Raw genomic sequence first — 22,139 nt, 5'->3', positions numbered from 1 at the left:
CAAATTATTGACTTTCAATTCTCTATTGCTGACACTCCTCCATGAAAAGCTAAGTATCAAGCATCAGAGGTAAATTTTTAAAAATCATTACTGATACAAAGGCAAGTAGTATAGAACATCATCTATGTATTCAGTGCATATTGAGCTGTCCACCTTACATAAAATACTGAGAAACCTTTCCTTCATAGACCTTACAGTCTAGTCAAAGAAATAGACCATGTGCACATTACAGTACAAGGTTAAATATAAAGAATGATGAGAGATATTGGGAGTTGTGAGAGTTGATGGCATTTGGTCTTGACTGAAAAGATGAGGACAGGTTTCATAGCAGCAACTCTTAAGCTGGTCCTCAACAGTGAGTTTAATTTCAAGAGACTGTTATAAATTAATCTTGGCACCACAGATCAGGGAACTGCTAATGATTTGGTTCAGCAAGAGAAGAGTATGAGATAAGGTGATCAAAAAAAAAAAGTAGAATTCTTTGTTTTAGGCTATGAAGTTTAGACTTTATTTGGAAGCAATGCAGGGTCTTTGAAAATTTAAATTATTAAATAGAAGAGCTACATTCTCAGAGTTTTACATTGGAAGGTTAATCTGAAGCATTCAGTATCTAGGACAAGTTTATAAATGAAGTAGGTGGTAAAATAGTTGCATTAAAATTCTCTTCAAATGGGTCAAGTGAGAAAGAATTGAAGTCTACCCTTTAGTGGGAATAGATAAAGAGAAGAATAATGAGGTAAATATTGGTGTGACTTGGCAACTGATTAGAGAGCATACTGAGGACTTTTGCCTGGATTGATTTCTTTTTTTAATTCTAAACACCTTTTTACCTTAGAGTTTACCATTAGGGCTGATGAGTGATTATAGGCACGAGTTTGTGCCATTAGATGCTCATAGTTTGCTTTCATATTTTATATATTACTCATCACCCAGAATTTAAATACCCATTCAGTTATGGTAAGAAGACAAAGCAAAACCACCCGCACAGCCAGCCATTGCAGAGGAGAAATTGGTGCATCTGTTAGTTTACTTCACCTGTGTTTTGCTCTTGGTGTTGGCAACAATTCATGTTTAAGGAGATCCAATCTAATCAAATAATCTAGAAAAGAAAGATTTAAAAACAAAAAATCTTTGCCTGAAATAAAAAATCCTTATAAAGTCAAATTGCATATCAACAACCATTTTCATGCTAGTACTCCTGAAGACACTCTTGTTAATAGGAAAGCTTTTTGTAGTATTGGAAATCAGGCATAACATTACTCTCTCTTCTTCAGCATATCTGAGTATGGTCGTATGTACATAAAAATCTGAGTTTAATTGGTCCTCGTGGTTGTTTAGTTGCTATGTCATGTCTGACTCTTTGTGACCCAATGGACTGTAGGCCACCAGGCTTCTCTGTCCATGGGATTCTCCAGCCAAGAATACTGAAGTGGGTTGCCATTTTCTTCTCCAGGGGATCATCCCAACCCCACGGGATCGAACCCACATCTCCTGCATTGCAGGCAAATTCTTTACCACTGAACCACCTGGGGAGCCCTTAATTGGCCCTTGCCACACATCAGTTTTGCTCTACAAGTTTGATGTGCTGAATGCAGGAAACCTTCCAAAATAAATGGATAGGAAAAAAAATTCTGTCCCAGCTGTATGAGTGATTTAACTTCCTTATTCTCCCCTAGATACAGTGAAGCAGCCTACCAAAGAACTTGAAAAAATAAATGATTAATGGGAATGGTTGCCCTTTTTCCATTGCCTTCCAAGAATAACTGGGTTACTAGTATGCGGGCAAATATGTGCACATCTGTGTGGTCAATTTGGACTGCCCCGCTTCTGTAGGGAAAACCTGAAGATAAGCCTGGAGATGGAATAGATATTTGATGTGATAGAGATGTCCTTCAGGATGAGAGTCTCTTAGGCTCCTCTTGCTCACTCTGCTAACACCACAGTGCAGGAGTTCTATAGTGATACTGGATCAACAGCATTAGGTCATCTAAAAGTAGCTCATTAAGTATTTGTGCTTGACCGGCTGGAGTTACTGCAAAACCTACTGAGACCCTGGAACTCCAGCTTTATGAGTGGGTAAGTTTATGTGAAGACAACTAAGCTGTGGTCATTGCTGCTTCTTGATTCAAATTGGATGTATCTCTTTTTGTAATGTAAAATCAAACTCTGCAGCAAGTAGCCAACAGTCTGGACTGTCAGTTATACAGTTGTTTCTGAGTTCATATGCATTTTACTTAATTCTTTTTGTCTTGGAAGCAAATGTACTTCTGTGCATTGTGTACTTCTTTTAATAACAGATTTTAATAAACCATTTCTCTTTAAGCGTACAAACGGCTAGACGGTTCGACTGAATGCTGTAACAATCACAGCCTTACAGATGTTTGCTTTTCCTATAGAAATAATTTTAATAAGCGTTTGGTAAGTTGTCCTTGAAACAGTCTTGATTGCCTGATATAATTATATAATCATGTAGAACTAAAATGGAATCCTTGAAAACATTGCCCGTTTGGTTTATACCATTTTATTAAGATCTCTACATTTCACATGTCATATTTCATCTGAGAATCTTTAAAACATTTATAATAATAATATCTTATTTGGCCAGAGTAGAATAATTGAATCTAATTTATAGTAGATATACATGAATGGCATTTCCTTTATTGAACTTCATTCCTAATATGGTTGGTGACATGAAAAATATTGAAAGAATTTAACTTGGTGTTTTGCTTGTTAATGAATCATTTTTAGTATGGACTAATTGATGTTCTGTCCCTAGCATACATGTCTACCTGCCCGGAAAGCAGTTGAAGCCACCCAAGTTTGTAGAACCAATAAAGACTGTAAGAAAAGCTCAAGTTCAAGTTTCTGTATAATACCTTCTTTGGAAACTCATACGCGCTTAATAAAAGTGAAACACCCACCTCAAATTGATATGTTATATGTGGGACATCCGCTGCACCTTCACTACACAGGTGGGTTTTATTGTGGTAGACCCTCAGAACATTGCTATAATGGCCTATATTCTCACTGGTAGAGACTCAGTACACACCTTGCATTAATTTCATTTGTTTGATCACTTTTTAAAATCTTGTTAACTTGTTCTTAAGCATTAAATGAAATTTAAGCAGTAGGAAAATAATCTGAATTTATAAAGCAAGATGGAGCTTAACCCCATGTCTACTTATGGAGAAAGACATTTTTTCTTCACTACCATTTATGTCCAAGTCACATAGATGACCTCTCAGATATTCTCTGAGTGTTTATTAAATTTCTCCAAGCTCCCAAATCAGTAGCAAGAGTAGCATATGCCAGAGAATGCCAGTAATCATAGTGATAATGATGATAAAGTAATTTGTGAATAACACATGAATTTTATATGAATATAATTTCAGAATCAGACCAGCGTAAACGCTTTACACAGTGACAACATGATTGGATTAAACATATAGCTTGTCCATATGGCTCAAGATCATACAGAAGAACTATGCAAAAAAGTTATCTGGCCTATGGCCCAGATAACCACGATGCTGTGATCACTCATCTAGAGCCAGACATCCTGGAGTGCAAAGTCAAGTGGCGGTGATGGAATTCCAGCTGAGCTATTTCAAATCCTAAAAGATGATGCTATGAAAGTGCTGCACTCAATACACCAGCAAGTTTGGAAAACTCAGTGGTGGCCAGAGGACTAGAAGAGGTCCGTTTTCATTCCAATCCCAAAGAAAGGTAATGCCAAAGGATGTTCAAACTACTGCACATTTGCACTCATCTCACACGCTAGCAAAGTAATGCTCAAAATTCTCCAAGCCAGGCTTCAACAGTACATGAACCAAGAACTTCCAGATGTTCAAGCTGGATTTAGAAAAGGCAGAGGAACCAGAGATCAAATTGCCAACATCTGTTGGATCATAGAAAAAGCAAGAGAGTTCCAGAAAAACATCTGCTTCATTGACTACGCCAAAGCCTTTGACTGTGTGGATCACAACAAACTATTCTTCAAGAGATAGTAATACCAGATCACCTTACCTGCCTCCTGAGAAACGTGTATGCAGATCAAGAAGCAACAGTTAGAACCAGGCATGGAAAAACAGACTGGTTCCAACTTGGGAAAGGAGTATGTCAAGGCTGTATATTGTCATCCTTCTATGCAGAGTACATCATGTGAAATGCTGGGCTGGATGAAGCACAAGCTGGAATCAGGATTGCAGGGAGAAATATCAATAACCTCAGATACACAGATGATACCACCCTTATGGCAGAAAGGAAGAGGAACTGAAGAGCCTCTTGATGAGAGTGAATGAGGAGAGTGAAATAGCTGGCTTAAAATGCAACATTCCAAAAACGAAGATCATGGCATCCGGTCCCATCACTTCATGGAAATAGATGGGGAAACAATGGAAGCAGTGACAAGACTTTATTTTGGGGGGCTCCAAAATCACTGCAGATAGTGACTGCAGCCATGAAATTAAAAGACGCTTACTCCTTGGAAGAAAAGCTATGACAAGCCTAGACAGCATAGCAGAGACATCACTTTGCCAACAAAGATCCGTATAGTCAAGGCTGTGGTTTTTCCAGTAGTTATGTATGCATGTGAGAGTTGGACCATAAAGAAAGCTAAGCGCCAAAGAATTGATTCTTTTGAATAGTGGTGTTGGAGAAGACTCTTGAGAGTCCCTTGGACTGCAAGCGTGGAATACCAGTAGAGCTATTTCAAATCCTGAAAGATGATGCTGTGAAAGTGCTGCACTCAATATGCCAGCAAATTTGGAAAACTCAGCAGTGGCCACAGGACTGGAAAAGGTCAGTTTTCATTCCAATCCCAAAAAAAGGCAATGCCAAAGAATGCTCAAACTACCGCACAATTGCACTCATTTCACATGCTATTAAAGTAATGCTCAAAATTCTCGAAGCCAGGCTTCAGCAATACATGAACCATGAACTTCCAGATGTTCAAGCTGGTTTTAGAAAAGGCAGAGGAACCAGAGATCAAATTGCCAACATCTGCTGGATCATGGAAAAAGCAAGAGAGTTCCAGAAAAAATCCATTTCTGCTTTATTGACTATGCCAAAGCCTTTGACTGTGTGGATCACAATAAACTGTGGAAAATTCTAAAAGAGATGGGAGAACAAGACCACCTGACCTTCCTCTTGAGAAACCTGTATGCAGGTCAGGAAGCAACAGTTAGAACTGGACATGGAACAACAGACTGGTTCCAAATAGGTAAAGGAGTACATCAAGGCTGTATATTATCACCCTGCTTATTTAACTTATATGTAGAATACATCATGAGAAACACTGGCCTGGAGGAAGCACAAGCTGGAATCAAGATTGCAGGGAGAAATATCAGTAACCTCAGATATGCAGATGACACCACCCTTATGGCAGAAAGTGAAGAAGAACTAAAAAGTCTCTTGATGAAAGTGAAAGAAGAGAGTGAAAAAGTTGGCTTAAAGCTCAATATTCAGAAAACTAAGATCATGGCATCCGGTCCCATCACTTCGTGGCAAAATAGATGGGGAAACAGTGACTGACTTTATTTTTCTTGGCTCCAAAATCACTGCAGATTGTGACTGCATCCATGAAATTAAAAGACGCTTACTCCTTGGAATTTAGAAAACTCAGCAGTGGCCACAGGACTGGAAAAGGTCAGTTTTCATTCCAAACCCAAAGAAAGGCAATACCACAGAATGCTCAAACTACTGCACACTTGCACTCATCTCACATGCTAGATGGTGATTGCAGCCATGAAATTAAAAGACACTTATTCCTTGGAAGGAAAGTTATGACCAACCTAGATAGCATATTAAAAAGCAGAGATGTTGCTTTGCCAACAAAGGTCCGTCTAGTCAAGGCTATGGTTTTTCCAGTCATCGTGTATGGATGTGAGAGTTGGACTGTGAAGAAAGCTGAGCGCCAAAGAATTGATGCTTTTGAACTGTGGTGTTGGAGAAGACTCTTGAGAATCCCTTGGACTGCAAGGAGGTCCAACCAGTCCATCCTAAAGGAGATCAGTCCTGGGTGTTCATTGGAAGGACTGATGCTAAAGCTGAAACTCAATACTTTGACCACCTCATGTGAAGAGTTGACTCATTGGAAAAGACTCTGATGCTGGGAGGGATTGCGGGCAGGAGAAGGGGACGACAGAGGATGAGATGGCTGGATGGCATCCCTGACTCGATGGACATGTGTTTAAGTGAACTCCAGGAATTGGTGATGGACAGGGAGGCCTGGCACCTGTGATTCATGGGGTCGCAAAGAGTCGGACATGACTGAGCACCTGAACTGAACTGAACTCCTTGGAAGGAAAGTTATGACCAACCTAGACAGCATATTCAAAAGCAGAGACATTACCTTGCCAACAAAGGTCCATCTAGTCAAGGCTATGGTTTTTCCGGTGGTCATGTATGAATGTCAGAGTTGGACTGTGGAGAAAGCTGAGCACTGAAGAATTGATGCTTTTGAACTGTGGTGTTGGAGAAGACTCTTGAGAGTCCCTTGGACTGCAAGGAAATCCAACCAATCCATCTTAAAGGAGATCAGTCCTGGGTATTCATTGGAAGGACTGATGTTGAAGCTGAAACTCCAATACTTTGGCCACCTGATGCAAAGAGCTGACTTATTGGAAAAGACCCTGATGCTGAGAAAGATTGAGGGCAGGAGGAGAAGAGGACAACAGAGGATGAGATGGTTAGATGGCTTCATTGACTCAATGGACATGGGTTTGTGTGAACCCAGAGTTCACAGGGAGTTGGTGATGGACAGGGAAGCCTGGCATGCTCTGGTTCATGGGGCCGCAAAGAGTCGGACACGACTGAGCGACTGATCTGAACTAACTGAACTGGACTGCGAGGAGATCCAACCAGTCCATCCTGAGGGAAATCAGTCCAGAATATTCATTTGAAGGACTGATGCTGATGCTAAAGCTCTAATACTATGGCCACCTGATGCAAAGAAATGACTCATTTGAGAAGACCCTGATGCTGGGAAGGATTGAAGGCAGGAGGAGAAGGGGATGACAGAGGATGAGAGGGTTAGATGGCATCACCAACTTGATGGACATGTGAGTTTGAGCAAGCTCTGAGAGTTGGTGATGGACAGGGAAGCCTGGCGTGCTGCAGTCCATGGGGTTGCAAAGAGTCGGACATGACTGAGCAACTGAACTGAACAAGATCATATAGTCTAACTTATTTTGTTGTATAAGATTTTATATGTTCCCTTTTTAATAACTTTCACTGAAATATAATTAACATATCATATAATTTACCCTTTTAAAATATACAATTCAGTAGTGTTTAATATATTCAGAGTTGTGGAACCATCACCACAGTCTAGTTCCAGTATTTTTTCATCACTCCAAAAAGCCTATACCCATTAGGAACCTATTCTACTTCTCAATACCCACCTACCCCATCCCTTGGCAACCACTTAATCTACTTTCTGTTTCTGCAAATTTGCCTGTTTCCACACATTTCCTATAAATAGAATATTTTGTGATTGGCTTCTTCCCCTTAGCATAATGTTTTCAAGGTTCATCCATGTTGTAGTTTGTGTTGGTGCATTATTCCTTTTTTATGGTGAAGTAATATTCCATATTGAAAAGCAGAGACATTATTTTGCCAACAAAGGTCCGTCTAGTTAAGGCTATGGTTTTTCCAGTGGTCATGTATGGATGTGAGAGTTGGACTGTGAAGAAGGCTGAGTGCCGAAGAATTGATGCTTTTGAACTGTGGTGTTGGAGAAGACCCTTGAGAGTCCCTTGGACTGCAAGGAGATCCAACCAGTCCATTCTAAAGGAGATCAGCCCTGGGTGTTCTTTGGAAGGACTGATGCTAAAGCTGAAACTCCAGTACTTTGGCCACGTCATGTGAAGAGTTGACTGATTTGAAAAGACTCTGATGTTGGGAGGGATTGGGGGCAGGAGGAGAAGGGGACGACAGAGGATGAGATGGCTGGATGGCATTACCGACTCAATGGACATGAGTTTGAGTGAACTCCAGGAGTTGGTGATGGACAGGGAGGCCTGGCGTGCTGCGATTCACAGGGTTGAAAAGAGTCGGGCATGACTGAGCGACTGAACTGAACTGAACTGAACTGAATATTCCATTGTATGGATATATTACTTTTCTGTATTTATTCATCAGTTGATGGACATGTGGGTTTTATGTTACTCTTTAAAAGGCTCTCTCATTGCTCTGCAGTCATATCCTAAGATACAACTTGGGTCATTTCTCTCATTTATTGTTTTGACACTAGGTGTCTCTGGAGTACAGATATTATATACATCCTCAACAAATGTAGAAATAACCCTCTTCAAGGTAATTTTCAAGAAATGTGTGCTATGAGTTCTATTTAATTATAACAGAGTTTTTAAGTGTTTTAACAAAAACAGAGTAATGGAATCCACAAAGTGAAGGAAATCTTAAAAATCCCCTAGTGTTAATCCTTGTTTTAGCAATGAAGAAAACACTGAGACCAAAAAAGATTAAGTCGCATAATGGTTGGAGTGAACATGATTTTAAGGTTATACCTCTTTGAAAAGATAAGGACTCTTGATATAAATTCTAGTGTAAAGTCATTCTCTGTATTTGGTAGTCATAGTTGGTATATAATCAGTTTTTATTTTAGTCTCACCTCACAATATAAATGTACATTGAGACATGAATTTCTGTATCCCACTCTTTTTATTAGATGTTCTAGAATTGTTGATTTACTTTTATAGTTGGGCCATCGAGCCTGTTTGCATATGTTTGAGTAGGGCTTTCTCAAATCAGTTTAATAGGCTAGTCCAGTCTATACCCACATAGTAAAATTCATTTTTCTGTTGCTTACCTGTATAAATAATATTAATTATTTCTTATTTTTCTTTTTTAGTGAGCATCACCAGTTTTATCCCACGTTTCAAGTTTCTAAGCATAGATCTGCCTGTGGTTGTGGAGACATTTGTCAAGTATCCTTTCTGATGTGAAAGATTTTAAAAGTGTGCTACTTGGAACTTGATCAGTTTTACATTGACTAGAGAGCTTGAACAGACCTTAGAAGTATCAATCTACTGCTAACACACACAAAAAATGGACTTTAAAATTGAGAAAGATCAGATTGTACCTAGGAAGGAAGAAGCCAGAAAAGAGAGATTGATTGGGAAGAGAGAAAGGTTAAGGTGTGGAAGAGAAAGAACCTAGAAGACAAATTGAGAGTTGAAGTTTAGAGGTCTAAAACCTTTGAGTATGTTTATAAAGGATGAAGTATTCAGCTACTAAATGAGGCGATGTGTTCCACCCCTCCTGAGCCTGTTGACTCTGACCAAATGGAGGAATGCATAAGGGACATCAAACTGATTTCCGCTACTGAAATAGCACTCCACAGAATCTCATGTGTTCTTTAGCATATTATGTTTGCATATAAAGAGATTTTTAATTGGTTATTATATAGAATTTGAATATATTTGAACAGTTTGAAAAGGTTCTTTATTTTGTCACTTTTAAATCTTTAATTTCTTTTTTAATGATTTGCAAAAAAACAGAGACAGAAAGTAAATGAGCAAATATTAGTTAACAAATGAGTTACTGAAAAAAGGATAGTCAAAATTATACCTTGTAGACTGCAGCTTTATCTCAGAGATATTTACACTATGACCTTACAGATGATAGTAAAATAGAGTTCAAGGGACTAAAATCTTTATAAATCTAAGCAATACTTTGTAAGGATTGAAGAGAAATTTTCCCTCATTTCTTATTCTTTCCATATTCCTTTCTCTTGTATCATTAAAGAGAAAGTCTTTCAAGGAATTCGTTACAAACTGCCTTAGTTTACAGGTGGTTGGCTTTCATTTTTTGTCAAGTTTTTCTAACTTTGAAATAATACAAATCATTTGTTTTAAATAGAGATCTAAGAATCAATAGCATTTACTGGTGGGCAGAGATTTTAAAAAAAGGAGAGAAGTCCCCTGTAATCTCAAATCCACTCCTCGTAAAATACACACTTCTGACTCCCAGAAATGGCTTTGCATGCAGACCTGAGTAGGCTCCTTAACTGATTGCAACCAGGTACCTGATTTCCCTCTCGGGAGCTCTGGCAATTGTTAATGCAGTGCCCTGCTTTGCTTTGGACGGACAGTGGATTTTAAACTCTTTCCTAGATGCTACTCTTACCTCAGTGATTGGAGACAATGATGTCAAAGATCTGATAGGATTTTTCATCTTGCTTGGTGGCAGTATACTTTTGGCTGCCAATGTGGCCCTGGGCCTCTGGATGGTTACAGCACGGTAATATTTGGACTCATCTGATAGAATCTCTGAGTTACAATATATAATACTGAAAACCTTACTTGGTATGAAATAAAAAGTGATTCCTTAAAATTGCATTTTAGCCAACAACTTTAAGTTCTTTATTCAGCGTATCCAAACTCTGGGACGGGGGAGAAACAGAAGAAATGAAAGACATATTCCGTGATTACATTCTAGTTTTATAGACTGAACCTACAAACTTCAGATGCTTGTGGAACAATTGAAACAAGTGCAAATTCATGTTAAACCATTTTTGTGTGGCTATATACTGTATTGAAATACTGTAAAGGAAAACAGAATTGGGTAGGATTAATTGAGAAAAAACTTCCTGAAAAAGCATCATTAATCCAGATTTGAAGAAGACCAGACTTTGGCCAAGTGGGAAGGTGAGCATTTTCTTGGTCTATATTTCTTGTCTTTAATCTTGTTGGAAAAGTATTTTAAAATTCAGTGATAAAAAAAAATTCAGTGGCTCAGATATTAAAGAATTCGCCTGCAGTGCTGGAGACCTGGGTTCAATCCCCGGGTCGGGAAGATCTCTTGGAGAAGGGAAAGGCTACCCACTCCAGTATTCTTGCCTGGGAAATCCCATGGACAGAGGAGCCTGGCGGGCTACAGTCCATGGGGTTGCAATGAGTCAGACACGACTGAGCAACTAACACACACATTGTTTTGTACTCTTGACAACTGAAGTCTGATTACAATTAATAAAATTCTATAAAAGAAACTGCCGACGCAAAAGGGAACATCTTTGTTAAATGATCCCAGTAAATGAACACCTCAGAAGTAGACTCAATAATATCATGAGACGTGTCTTGCCACCCAAGAGTTGCCTCTTTGATAATATGCCCCAATATCCTCATAAAGCAGCAGCAGCCTTGACATTCAGAATGAGCTGTAGGAAGTATTTCCTACCTGCAGCATGTGAGCTTGAAACAGTTAGGGGCAAACCTCAAAACTGAGCCAGCTGGCTCTTGCGGCAGATCACAAGACAGATCACAGAACCTTCTGCAGTCCTGGTTACCTTTCTCTACGAGCTTGAAAGCTTGGAACCGCTCCAGAATAGACATTTTCTCTTGTGCTGCTGGGGCTACCTTGGACCTAGCTCCTAGGCCCCTGTCTTCAAGAAGCAATTACTCTAAGCCATGAAGCATACTCTGTCCTCACCAGTGTCTTCCATATTTCTCTCTGTTGGGGAATTAAATACGTAGTTCTTCCTTTCTGCCTTTCCCCTAAGCTACCTCTGTGGGTCCACAAGAGACTTGGTAGTAGAGTGAGAATGGCTACATGTGAGAACAAATGTGGATTTGCTGGAGCCTGGTAACTGACTCAAGCCTGAAAGAGCCCTGCCTAGTTTGAGATCTTTCAGACTGGTGATGCAGCCCTGGAGGATCTAGGAAGTCAGTAGGCCAGTGTGAAGCTATTGGTATTAAAACTATATGAGCATGCTGTTTTTATGATGAAAAATCTGTGCTCTCATATGCGCAAAAACATCAATAGTCATGTATCCAACTTTTTCACTAAGTGAGATATTCATGGGGTTCACCTCTTTCAGATTTATTGCTCTTAGGCAATAAAACTTTTTAATCATTTTTAAGGAAACTTTAGATTGTGTTATAAATCTGCCTGCCTTCTTGAAGAGAAATTGTATATTGAATATAATTTTAATATTTTTAAAATGACCTCTATTACCACTACTTAAAAACTGTACAGATTATTGGTTTATCCTAGGGAAAAAGCATTTGTTCTATTCTCAGGCAGACAGTCTTTCAGGATTAAAGTATATTAGCAGAGTAATGCACAGACCTATTCAGGTAATAAAGCTTGGGGACTACCATGAAATACTTATATTATTGATTTGATTACATGAACTAAGCAGTTTACTAATGAAATTGCTATATACATGCAGATCATTTAAAAAAAAACTGAGAAAAAAATTTAATAGATGAAATCTTACCCATAAGCTCCTTTCTCTGGATGGGAAAAAAAAAAAAAAAAAAGCACATCATTTTCTTATGGCTTTTAAACACCTTGGTCTTCTGCTCCATTGGGTCAGAATTTGGGAACAGTCTATTAGGATATTGAGCAGTTCAGTCCTGTTTTTACAGAAATAGCCTCATTGTGTAAGAAAGGAAATGTTATATGTTGTCTCTTCAGCCTCATTGTGGGCACTTCTAGAGCAAGGACCATGTCATACTCATCTTTCTGTCCCTGGCACAATGCATGAGACATCAAAACTACTTAATAAATGTGGTTGAATGAATGATGTTTAGTGTTATTTATGGATTAGAAAAGCATGTTTCTATTTAAGTAAGCTGTAAAAAGTGTTATTGAATATTCATGTAAATGTATGTTAACATAAAAAAATAGCTTGAAAGATCTTTGTGTCCCTGGTAGATTATCATCTTTATGAATATAGTTCATTTTGGTTTCTATAGAGCCATTTAAAAAATGAATTATTTTAAGGATTTGAAGAAAGTGTTGTGTTGTCACTTGTTCAACAGTAAAACTGTATTTTCAGTGTTCTACTCTGCATTGTCTACATTTTTGAGGGTTGTTTTTAATCACTTAAAACCTGTAAAGAATGTATATATCCTTTTCAGCATCTCTGTTTGAAAAGACATGCAGTGAAACTTGACCTTTTGATAATTGCTCTTACAGGTCATCTGTTCTAATGGTAAATTGTTTAAATAGGGGCTTCATGGGTATGTGGCTCTTAGTCATCAGTTTGTCCTGTGGTATTTATTGAATGTCCACATACTAGTGGTACCCAGGTATTTTTTTCTATAAATCTTACAACTGAGTTTAACTTGAAGATACCATAGTTGCTGGCATTCAATGTTTAGCAATAAAAATAAATGTGTATCAGCATTCTATGTTTTATCATCTATGTGTTGTCTTTTTTTTAATTTGTATTCTTTTCTGTCAAAATTGTTCCTTTCACATACAGGACAATCTTAGATGCTTTAAAGTTCAGCCTCAGTTTTCACTTAAGCAATCATATATGAAAGTTGTTGACAGATCACAGAAAGAAGTCTTTTTAACGTGAAATCCCTGTGCTCTCACTACTGTTTTCGAAATGGCTTATTCATGGATGAGGAAAGAAGACTATCATGTTTCATTACTGTCTGACAGAAGTCTTCTCTAAGTTAGGTGATGTTTTTAGGAATTCATGAAAAGAAGTGTTTTAACTATAATATTTGGTTCTTCTTCACTTTTTGCCCTGGTGCTTCCTACCATGTCCACAGAGCCAACCTCCCAGACAAACAAACACACACACACACACACTCTCTCTCTCTCTCTCTCTCTCTCTCTCTCTCCCTCCTTCTCTCTCCCCTCTTCCCTCTCTTCCTCTCATTGTTTGATTGCTGCTGCTGCTAAGTCACTTCAGTTGTGTCCGACTCTGTGCAACCCCAGAGACAGCAGCCCACCAGGCTCCCCCATCCCTGGGATTCTCCAGGCAAGACCACTGGAGTGGGTTGCCATTTCCTTCTCCAGTGCATGAAAGTGAAAAGTCAAAGTGAAGTCGCTCAGTTGTGTCATTGTGTCTGACTCTTAGCGACCCCATGGACTGTAGCCTACCAGGCTCCTCTATCCATGGGATTTTCCAGGCAAGAGTACTGGAGTGGGTTGCCATTGCCTTCTCCAATGGTTTGGTTACTAAGGGCCAAGAAATAGCCTGGGGATTTAACCCACTTCCTGATTGGTCAGCCCTCATTTCACTCCTCCTCTTTGCCTCTGATCCGGAGCCACAAGACTAGATGATTGATTATCTATCAGCTTTACTGAGATATAATTAAACACTATAAAGTTCAGCTGTTTAAAGCATACAATTCAATGTAGACCAATTTTCTTTTAATAACTCATCAAATAATACTATACATATGCTTTAGTATAATCTAACTTTTTAAGTACTTGAACATGTAATAAAAGACAGGAAGAAAAAAACACTTTATTTCACAGCTATGTGAATTCTGGGAATGATTTTCACCATTGGAATAGAGTTGGGTAACAAATTTATTTTTAAGGTAAAGCATGTGGATATGCTTATTGAAACTAAACCTTTTAAAATCAGCGCATATTCAAGCTACTTTTGCTGTTTAGGCCATACTAATTTGAATAATCCATTGTATATTTTATCAGACCATGGCAAACGAATTCAATGAGGGGAAGGCCTCTTATTTCAGAATGTAATGCTACAATAGGTTATATTCAGGGTGGAGGTAGAAAAAGTAGCTAAAGGAAGTTACAGTTCTAATTACCAACCAGGTTATATTGTGTAGTTCGATTTCCCATTACAGAAAGAAAAAAAATACCCTCATATCTTAATTTTATTTAGCTAAAGATCAATGGATATTCAATAAATGTCCCTTCTTATTATCTGAGTGTTTCTCAGACTTTTGTACTTAAGTGCTCTTTACACTGTAGAGGCAGGAAAACCCTGAAGTATCTAAGAGTATAACCTTGTAATTGGCTCTCCATCCTATAAAATTGAATGTCACTTTATGTTACCTTTTTTTTTTATTTGACTTTGCTGGCATGTGTGATCTAGTTCCCCAACCAGGGTTAGAACCTGGGCCCTGCTTTGGGAGCCTGGAGTCTTAGCCACTGGACCACCAGGGAAGTCCCTCAATTTATCTTAGCTTCTTGTGAATTTCACATTCCATTAATCAGGCATCAGGAAGCCAGTCCTCCTCTTAAAGATATGAAACTCTAAACTGTAAAAGAATTAGATGTTAAGAATATTAAGATTTTCTTCATGTCTAAAACACATTGATAGACAGATTCCTGGCAGTCCAGGGGTTAGAACTTGGCACTTTGACTTCCATGGCCTGGGTTCAATCCCTGGATCTGAGAACTAGGACCCTGCAAGCCATGCAGTGCAACTAAAAAAATAAATAAAACACATTGGTAGAAAGTAGTTTATAACAGCTGGTTTGTAAACTAGTGACAGTCTATGTTGGTGTCCTTGGATCCATAGTGAAATAAAGATAATGTGTGTGATTAAAACGTTACCTGCACTTTCACTTTTCACTTTCATGCACTGGAGAAGGAAATGGCAACCCACTCCAGTGTTCTTGCCTGGAGAATCCCAGGGACGGGGGAGCCTGGTGGGCTGCCGTCTATGGGATTGCACAGAGTCGGACACGACTGACGTGACATAGCAGCAGCAGCAGCAGCAGCAGCTGCCCTTTATCAAAGAGCTCTCCTTTATTTGGGGTATGGAAATACAATAATTTCACTTAGCATTTAATGGCTCTCTGTAACTGACACACATTCATTGGCAAGGTGTGAGGCTTTCTTGTTTACCTACATCTTCACCTCCTCCTGAATTATCTGACTTCCATGTTCTGTCAGATCCTGTGATGCAAAATGGTATTTCCTTTAAATTTGCATTTCTCATATTATTAATAATGTTGCACATCTATATTTGCTTAGCCATTTGGACTTTTCATTCTGCTAATTGCTTATTGTTATCCTTCATTCAGTTTTCCATCGAGCATCCTAAATTTTTCTTACTGATCTATAGGAATTTCTTCTACAGTCTACATTAGGGACTAACAGACTACAGCTTGAAAGCCAAATCCTGCTCACCAGCTATTTTTATAAATAAGTTTCTATTGAAACACAACCATATTCTTTCAGTTTTGTATTGTCTATGGCTGCTTTCATGCTATAACAACAGAGTTGAACAGGTGCAATAGAGACCATATGGCCCATAAAACCTAAAATATTTTCTCTTTACAGAATAACCCATGTTCTAGATATCAACTCTTGTCCATTTCAGATGTTGCAAATAATTTTTCCTAGTCTATCACCCATCTGTAAATTTTTATTTATGAGATCGTTTGTTGAACAAGGATTTTTAGTTTGATGTAAAGTCTATTAATTTCTTGATTCATTGTTTGTATTTTGTGAGTCTTACTTACAAAGTTCTGTCCTGTCCCAAAGTCATAGCAATATCCTATACTTTCTTTTCTGTGCTTTAGAGTTGTACTTTCACAATGTGATCTTTAATTTCTAGAATATATGGTTTGAGGTAGGAAATCCAGGTTTATTTTTCTGTATAAAATGAACTGTCTTTAAAATAAATGTAATAGTATTTTCTTTATAAGATGTTAAATAAAACAGTTTACATAAAGTTCTGCATATGGTGCCTAACATGCTCAAGTTAGTGCTATGTACGTAAACTACTTTCAGAATGCAGAAGTATTACATAAATTTGCCCTCATATCTCAGTCCACACTGGCATTAGATCTTGCCTCCTTTTGATTTGCCATTTTTTCCAGTGCCTTCGAGCTAGCTCTGGTTGTCCAGAGTATATCCTCAGGACTTGACCCTTTTAAACATTTCTTCCCCCAATCAAAATGGACCTAATATACTGAAGATGTTAACTAAGGATTTTGTTCACTGAAACTATTTAAAATAACCTGTGTTCATGGGTATATTCATAAGATGATAGTAACACGGACATTTAAATCTGGTCTTACCCAAACTGTCTTAACTCAAAAGAAGGCACTATGATGGACCAATACAAGAGAGAATTCAGGATAGAATAGACTTTGAGGACTAAATCAGATAATATAAAGCTGTACAAAGTCTGGGATATTGCATTTCAAAATAAGCTTTATTTTTTAACAAGTTAATTTACACTTTTTTGGTTAGAAAAGATGCCAAACTACTTTTTTAAATTTATTTTTTAATTGGAGTATCATTCCTTTCACAATGATTTGTAAACTTCTTTTTTTTAATGTCTGATTTTTTGTAGAAATTTTTATCCACATCCTTTGCCCATATTTCCCTGCAGTGATTATCACCTTCTTATTGCTTCTCATCATTCAAGACTCACATTTTCACAAAGGGTTTGCAAATATATTGGACCGTCTCTTGACTTCTTTTACAGGTCCTTGACTTTCATACTTTATTCCTAGCATTCTTTCTTCCCTTCCACCCACTTTGTTTCCATCCTCTAAGGCTTCTAGTTTTCTTCCTAGGCCTTAGGTGTCACCAGAAATCTACAGTGGGAGGTAGCACTTAGCAAAATACAGAACATTCACTTCTCCAGTTCAGGCCATACCCTTTTCTGTTATGGAAATACCTGGGCAAAAGAGGTTGGTAATGAGGAGTTTACTTTGGGAATAGAGTATTAGAACAGAAGGAGATAGATAAGTAACTTGGAGGCCTTTATAGACTATTTCTTACAAGAAAAGAAATGTAAGTCATTATAGAAAATATTAAATGGAAGTAAATTTCTTGAAAAAAATAGCATGTATTGTAATTGGTAAACTGCTTTTTAACTTTACAATGTATTACAAGCATTTTTAAATATTATTAATATTCTGCTGCTGCTGCTGCTAAGTCACTTCAGTCGTGTCCGACCCTGTGTGACCCCATAGACGGCAGCCCACCAGGCTCCCACGTGCTAGTGTTGTTTTAATGGATATATAATATTCCAATGTTAAATATGCCATAAATCAATCAGCAACCCCTATTATTTCCAATTTTGTGATATTATAAACAAAGCTGTGAGGAATATCCTTATAACTAAAACTTTCTGTATATCTATGATTTTGGATAATTCCAGAAATTTTCAAGATAATACTGAAAAGAAAAATTGCAGTCTTGAAATTGAACAAAGTTTTATATGTACATATGGCCTTGTTGCATTTACATTCTTTTGTGTTAATTGAGTAAGGAAAAATGGCATCTCATTTTAATTCACATTTCTTTGATTGTAAAAGAGTTTAACAGTTTTAAATGGCCATTGTATTCTTTTTATTTATCCCCATCCTTTGCCCATTTTGCATGAAGGTGATTATTGTCTTCTTACTGCTTTTCCTCATAAGCTCAGCTCCACCATTTGACTTGTTACATGTGAATATATTAAAACATCATTTAAATATAATGCTTATTGTTATGTTTTCACCTATTATAGTCTGTCGATCTTTGCCTTATGCTTTCCACTTTTGACGATGTGTTTTGAAAGTCTTCTCAAGATTTTATAAATATTCATAAATGTTTTCTTGCAATAATTTTATGATTTCATTTTTCAAGCATTCACATTGTTGATCTACATGCAGTGTATTTTGATGTTGGTGCAAAGTAGGCATATAACTTTGTGATTTGCTATCTCCAAATGATTAACCAGTCATCTCAAAAGAGATGGTTTAGTCTTAGATTTCTCATACCAGCCAAGAAAAAGCATAAACTTATATCTTTTAGAAAGAATAGATATAATATGTGAAATTATCTCTAATTTGATAAATAATTTCTATTTATATAGGAGGCAATTATTTATTATTTTTTTCTCAATTTAGTAATATAGAACTGAGTATATTTCATGTTTTAATTGAAAAAGTACTTAAATAATTAGTTTTCCTTAAGATAAGTTTTTACTTTTATTGAAATAGTGTTTCTCATTTCTAAACAATATAAATTAGCAGTCTGGAGATTATTCTTATATATATCATTATCTAAAGGTACTGTTTTCATCACATTCTTAATTAATATTTTTTTATTTTTGCTTCTTAAGTTTTCTAACTTTAATTCCTCTTTCTGTGGAATTTTAAGTATTAAAGGTTAAAAACAAAATCTGTCTTTGAGATAAATGTCCTGATTTTAAAGTAGGTATCTTATCTTTATCTGTTTTAGTTATATAATGATTAAGTATGGAATACTACATTTCTTGATTACTTGTTCATATATATGCATTAATTTTAATCATAATTTAAAATCAGGAAAATAAGAGGTTAGGATACTATGAATTTGTGTATTATATCTTACAAAAATTGAACTTTTTCTATTCATAATAAACAATCATTTTAAAAGACGTTGGTTAAGTGTGCTTTTTCCCCCATTTAAAATGCTTCTAAGATCATTATAGTTGGTTTTTTAACTTGCCAGATTTTAGAGTGACTTTTGTAAATATGCTACTCTAATAGATGCTTATTGGATTTAAAATGTTCCATTTTTCTTGTTCATCCTCATTCTGCACTCACTAGAACTGATGCGTATGTTGTTTCCTTCATTTAAGAAATATTGCATACCTACTATGTTATGGGCTCTGGGGATTCTACGGTAAGTAAGACAATTTTTCTCTTTTATAATACCATTTATTTTTAAAGCAGTAAGAATGTTCTGAATACTCCTTGTGTTGTAGGCATGGGGTGGCAAGGCCAAGTCTTAGAAATATGATAAGGAGAGTGTGGACTTTCACCTAATCAAAAACGGAAAGCTATTGAAAGTTTCAAGTAAGAGAGTACCATTAACAGAATTGCATTTTTGAATGAATCACCTTGGCTGAAGGTAAAATGTAGGTTGAAGGGAAGCGAGTCTGGAGGCAATGAAATTGGTTAGGAGACTATTTCACTAGTCTCAGCAGGAGATGATGGTGATATAGAATAGAATGGTGGCAGAAAAGATCAAAAGAAGAGGACCAACTCAAAAGTACATCCACTATATTTGATGGTTTCATATAGTTTAGGTTCAGGAAGGAGCCAAGAGGACTTCAGGTTTCTGGCTTGGATAATTAAATGATGGGAGTGCCATTTATAGAACTAGGACACATCAAGAATGAGCAGTTCAATTTAGACCTCTTGAGTCTGAATACCTGAGAGGACTTCAAGTGGCCCATTGAGTGTACAGATCTGGAACTCGAAAGATATTAGTTGGAGTTATCATGTGTAAACTGACACACACCAAATATGTAGTTCAACCCATGGGAGTGGATAGATAGTCTGGGGAGAATGTAGAAAAATGAAGAGGGAAGAGAAGGCATCCTAGATAAGAGCTCTCAGGATCACCAGCATTTAGATGAGAAGGGTACAAGGAAGAGGAAACAGAAGGAGCTTCAGAAAAATTATGGTAAGTAAATCGTAAGTAAAAGTCTGGTATTAGAGAAACAAAAGGAAGAGCATGTGTCCAGAAGGAGATACTAATAATGTGAGGTGTGGTTGAGAGAGGCTGCATAATATCCATGCAATTAGCTGTAGTTCATAGATAATCTTAAGAGGGCAGCCTCAGTACAGCAGTACAGAAGATGAGCCAGGTTGTAGTGGATGGAGGAGTTGTGGGGACAGGGGGAGGGAGAGGTGTGCAGATAGAGATTGCAAGTGCAGAAAATGCCCTCAAGAAGTTACATTTGGAAAGGCTGGGGAGAAAGAGTGTGAAGGGGCTTGGTGAAGGACATAGGGTTAGTTTAGGAAAGTTTTGTTGTTGTCATTGTTTTAGCAGTGGGAGGATCATGAGGCATGTTTTTGGTGCTAATGGGAAGAACCTAGAGAAAGAAGGATCATCATGGGAGAAGATGGGATCCAGAGCACAAGTAAAACAGCAAGAGGGATGCCCTTTGTCAAAGGGGAGAAAGAAGAAATATGGGTCTGTTAGGGGAACCACTGACTGAAACCGCCTGTGCTGGGCAGGCACCATAATTAACACTTGTGTGAGTTATCTTACAACAGGACGTCCTGGTAAGGAATGCAGAACTAATAAGCTACCACCAACCGGAAGAATTCAGGAAAGGTCAGAAGAAGAGAGGGAGACTCCAGTCCATGTGTCCTGCCAACCTCCAGAATCCTTCTCACTGGCATTCATCTTGGCTGAGTGATGCAATGGCCACCAAGAAGGACCCCGAGTCCAAGTGATTGGCCAGAGACAACCCAAAACTAACCCCATCACCATAAAACCCGAGACTACAAGCCATATGGCAGAGCAGTCCTCCTGGGTTCCCTCGCCCTGCTACTCTCTGCCCTGGCACCCCTTCCCAATAAAGTCTCTTGCATTGTCAGCTCATGTGTCTCCTCAGACCGTTCATTTCCAAGTGTTAGACAAGAGCCCACTCTCGAGCTCTGGAATGGGTCCCCCTTCCTGCAACAAGTTCACTGTCATTCTCACTGTGAATGCCATTGATAAGTTCCTCTCAGTTTGAAATTCATTGTCTTTACATTCAAGCTCTCAAACTAATTGGCCTTCATTTTAGCGGCAAGTCAGCTTGAGCTGGTAGATGATTCTGCCCAGAGCTCAATTGTGCTGGCAGATTGTTCTGCCCAGAGCCAAGCCCCTAGCCTTTCAGACCACAGTTCCCAAGTTTTTGAATGAAAAACCCCAGCCCTTGATTCTGTTCCCAGTTTGCACATTTGGCACTGCTGGTGGCTGCTGCAGTTCTCCATTTTGTCTGGAATCAGTCCTCAGTCCCATTGCTTTGGGTTTGTCTGTTCAATCCTTCTCCAGTCCATGGGTCCACGAGAGTTGGTGGTAGAGTGTACTGGGCCATCTTTCAGCCAGGACATAGTATCGTCACTTGCTTACTGTCAGTATCTTAGCATTTTCTTGGACTTACTTTTTGTAGATAAAGATTAATTGCTAATGGGATCTTTTTCATCCAAAGAGCTGAACATTCCAATCTAAAATAAGCACACTTGCTTATTGTATGTCTGAGAACTGTGATTCTGGAAGCTGTAGAAAGTTACAAAAATGCTAATATCTTGCTAAGCTTGTTTTGTGGCCTAAGAGCTTAGCTTGGTCGCTGAAAGGATGGACACTTCAAAATATGGCTGGAATAGAAATGTAGGTTAAATTCCATTTGCAACCAGGAACCTACTAACCTGCTGCCAGTCTTCAGGGAAATTACAATGGCCATTATAAAGAATGTTCCAAATAGGTAAAATCATTTTTAAAGTGACTTAAAAGCAAGAGTTCTCAAACAGATGAAATGGAATATGGATTTTGAGTAATATGCAGAAGGCTCTAAATGTTTTTGAAATTCCAAACTTGATATTCAGAGCCTGCTAGAGATGTTTTTAATGACTTCTCTCCTTAGCTAAAGCAAAACCTTGTATCCAGAAGGAAAGATGCAAATT

General features: G+C 37.9%; 1 protein-coding gene across 1 annotated transcript in view; it reads left to right on the top strand.

Annotated features, from left to right (window-relative positions):
* MBTPS2 (membrane bound transcription factor peptidase, site 2) overlaps positions 1-13,611 on the top strand; it is a 47,327-nt gene extending 33,716 nt beyond the window's left edge. The window contains exons 8-11 of the mRNA XM_005897737.3: positions 2,324-2,418; positions 2,777-2,972; positions 8,870-8,945; positions 10,042-13,611. Coding sequence (XP_005897799.1) covers positions 2,324-2,418; positions 2,777-2,972; positions 8,870-8,945; positions 10,042-10,264 — 590 coding nt within the window. The 3' untranslated portion in view covers positions 10,265-13,611. The remainder of the gene's footprint in view (positions 1-2,323; positions 2,419-2,776; positions 2,973-8,869; positions 8,946-10,041) is intronic.
* Positions 13,612-22,139: the final 8,528 nt, after the last annotated feature.

This window comes from Bos mutus, chromosome X (genome assembly GCF_027580195.1).
Source record: "Bos mutus isolate GX-2022 chromosome X, NWIPB_WYAK_1.1, whole genome shotgun sequence".
Taxonomy (NCBI): domain Eukaryota; kingdom Metazoa; phylum Chordata; class Mammalia; order Artiodactyla; family Bovidae; genus Bos; species Bos mutus.
This window is presented reverse-complemented; position numbering and strand designations above follow the sequence as displayed.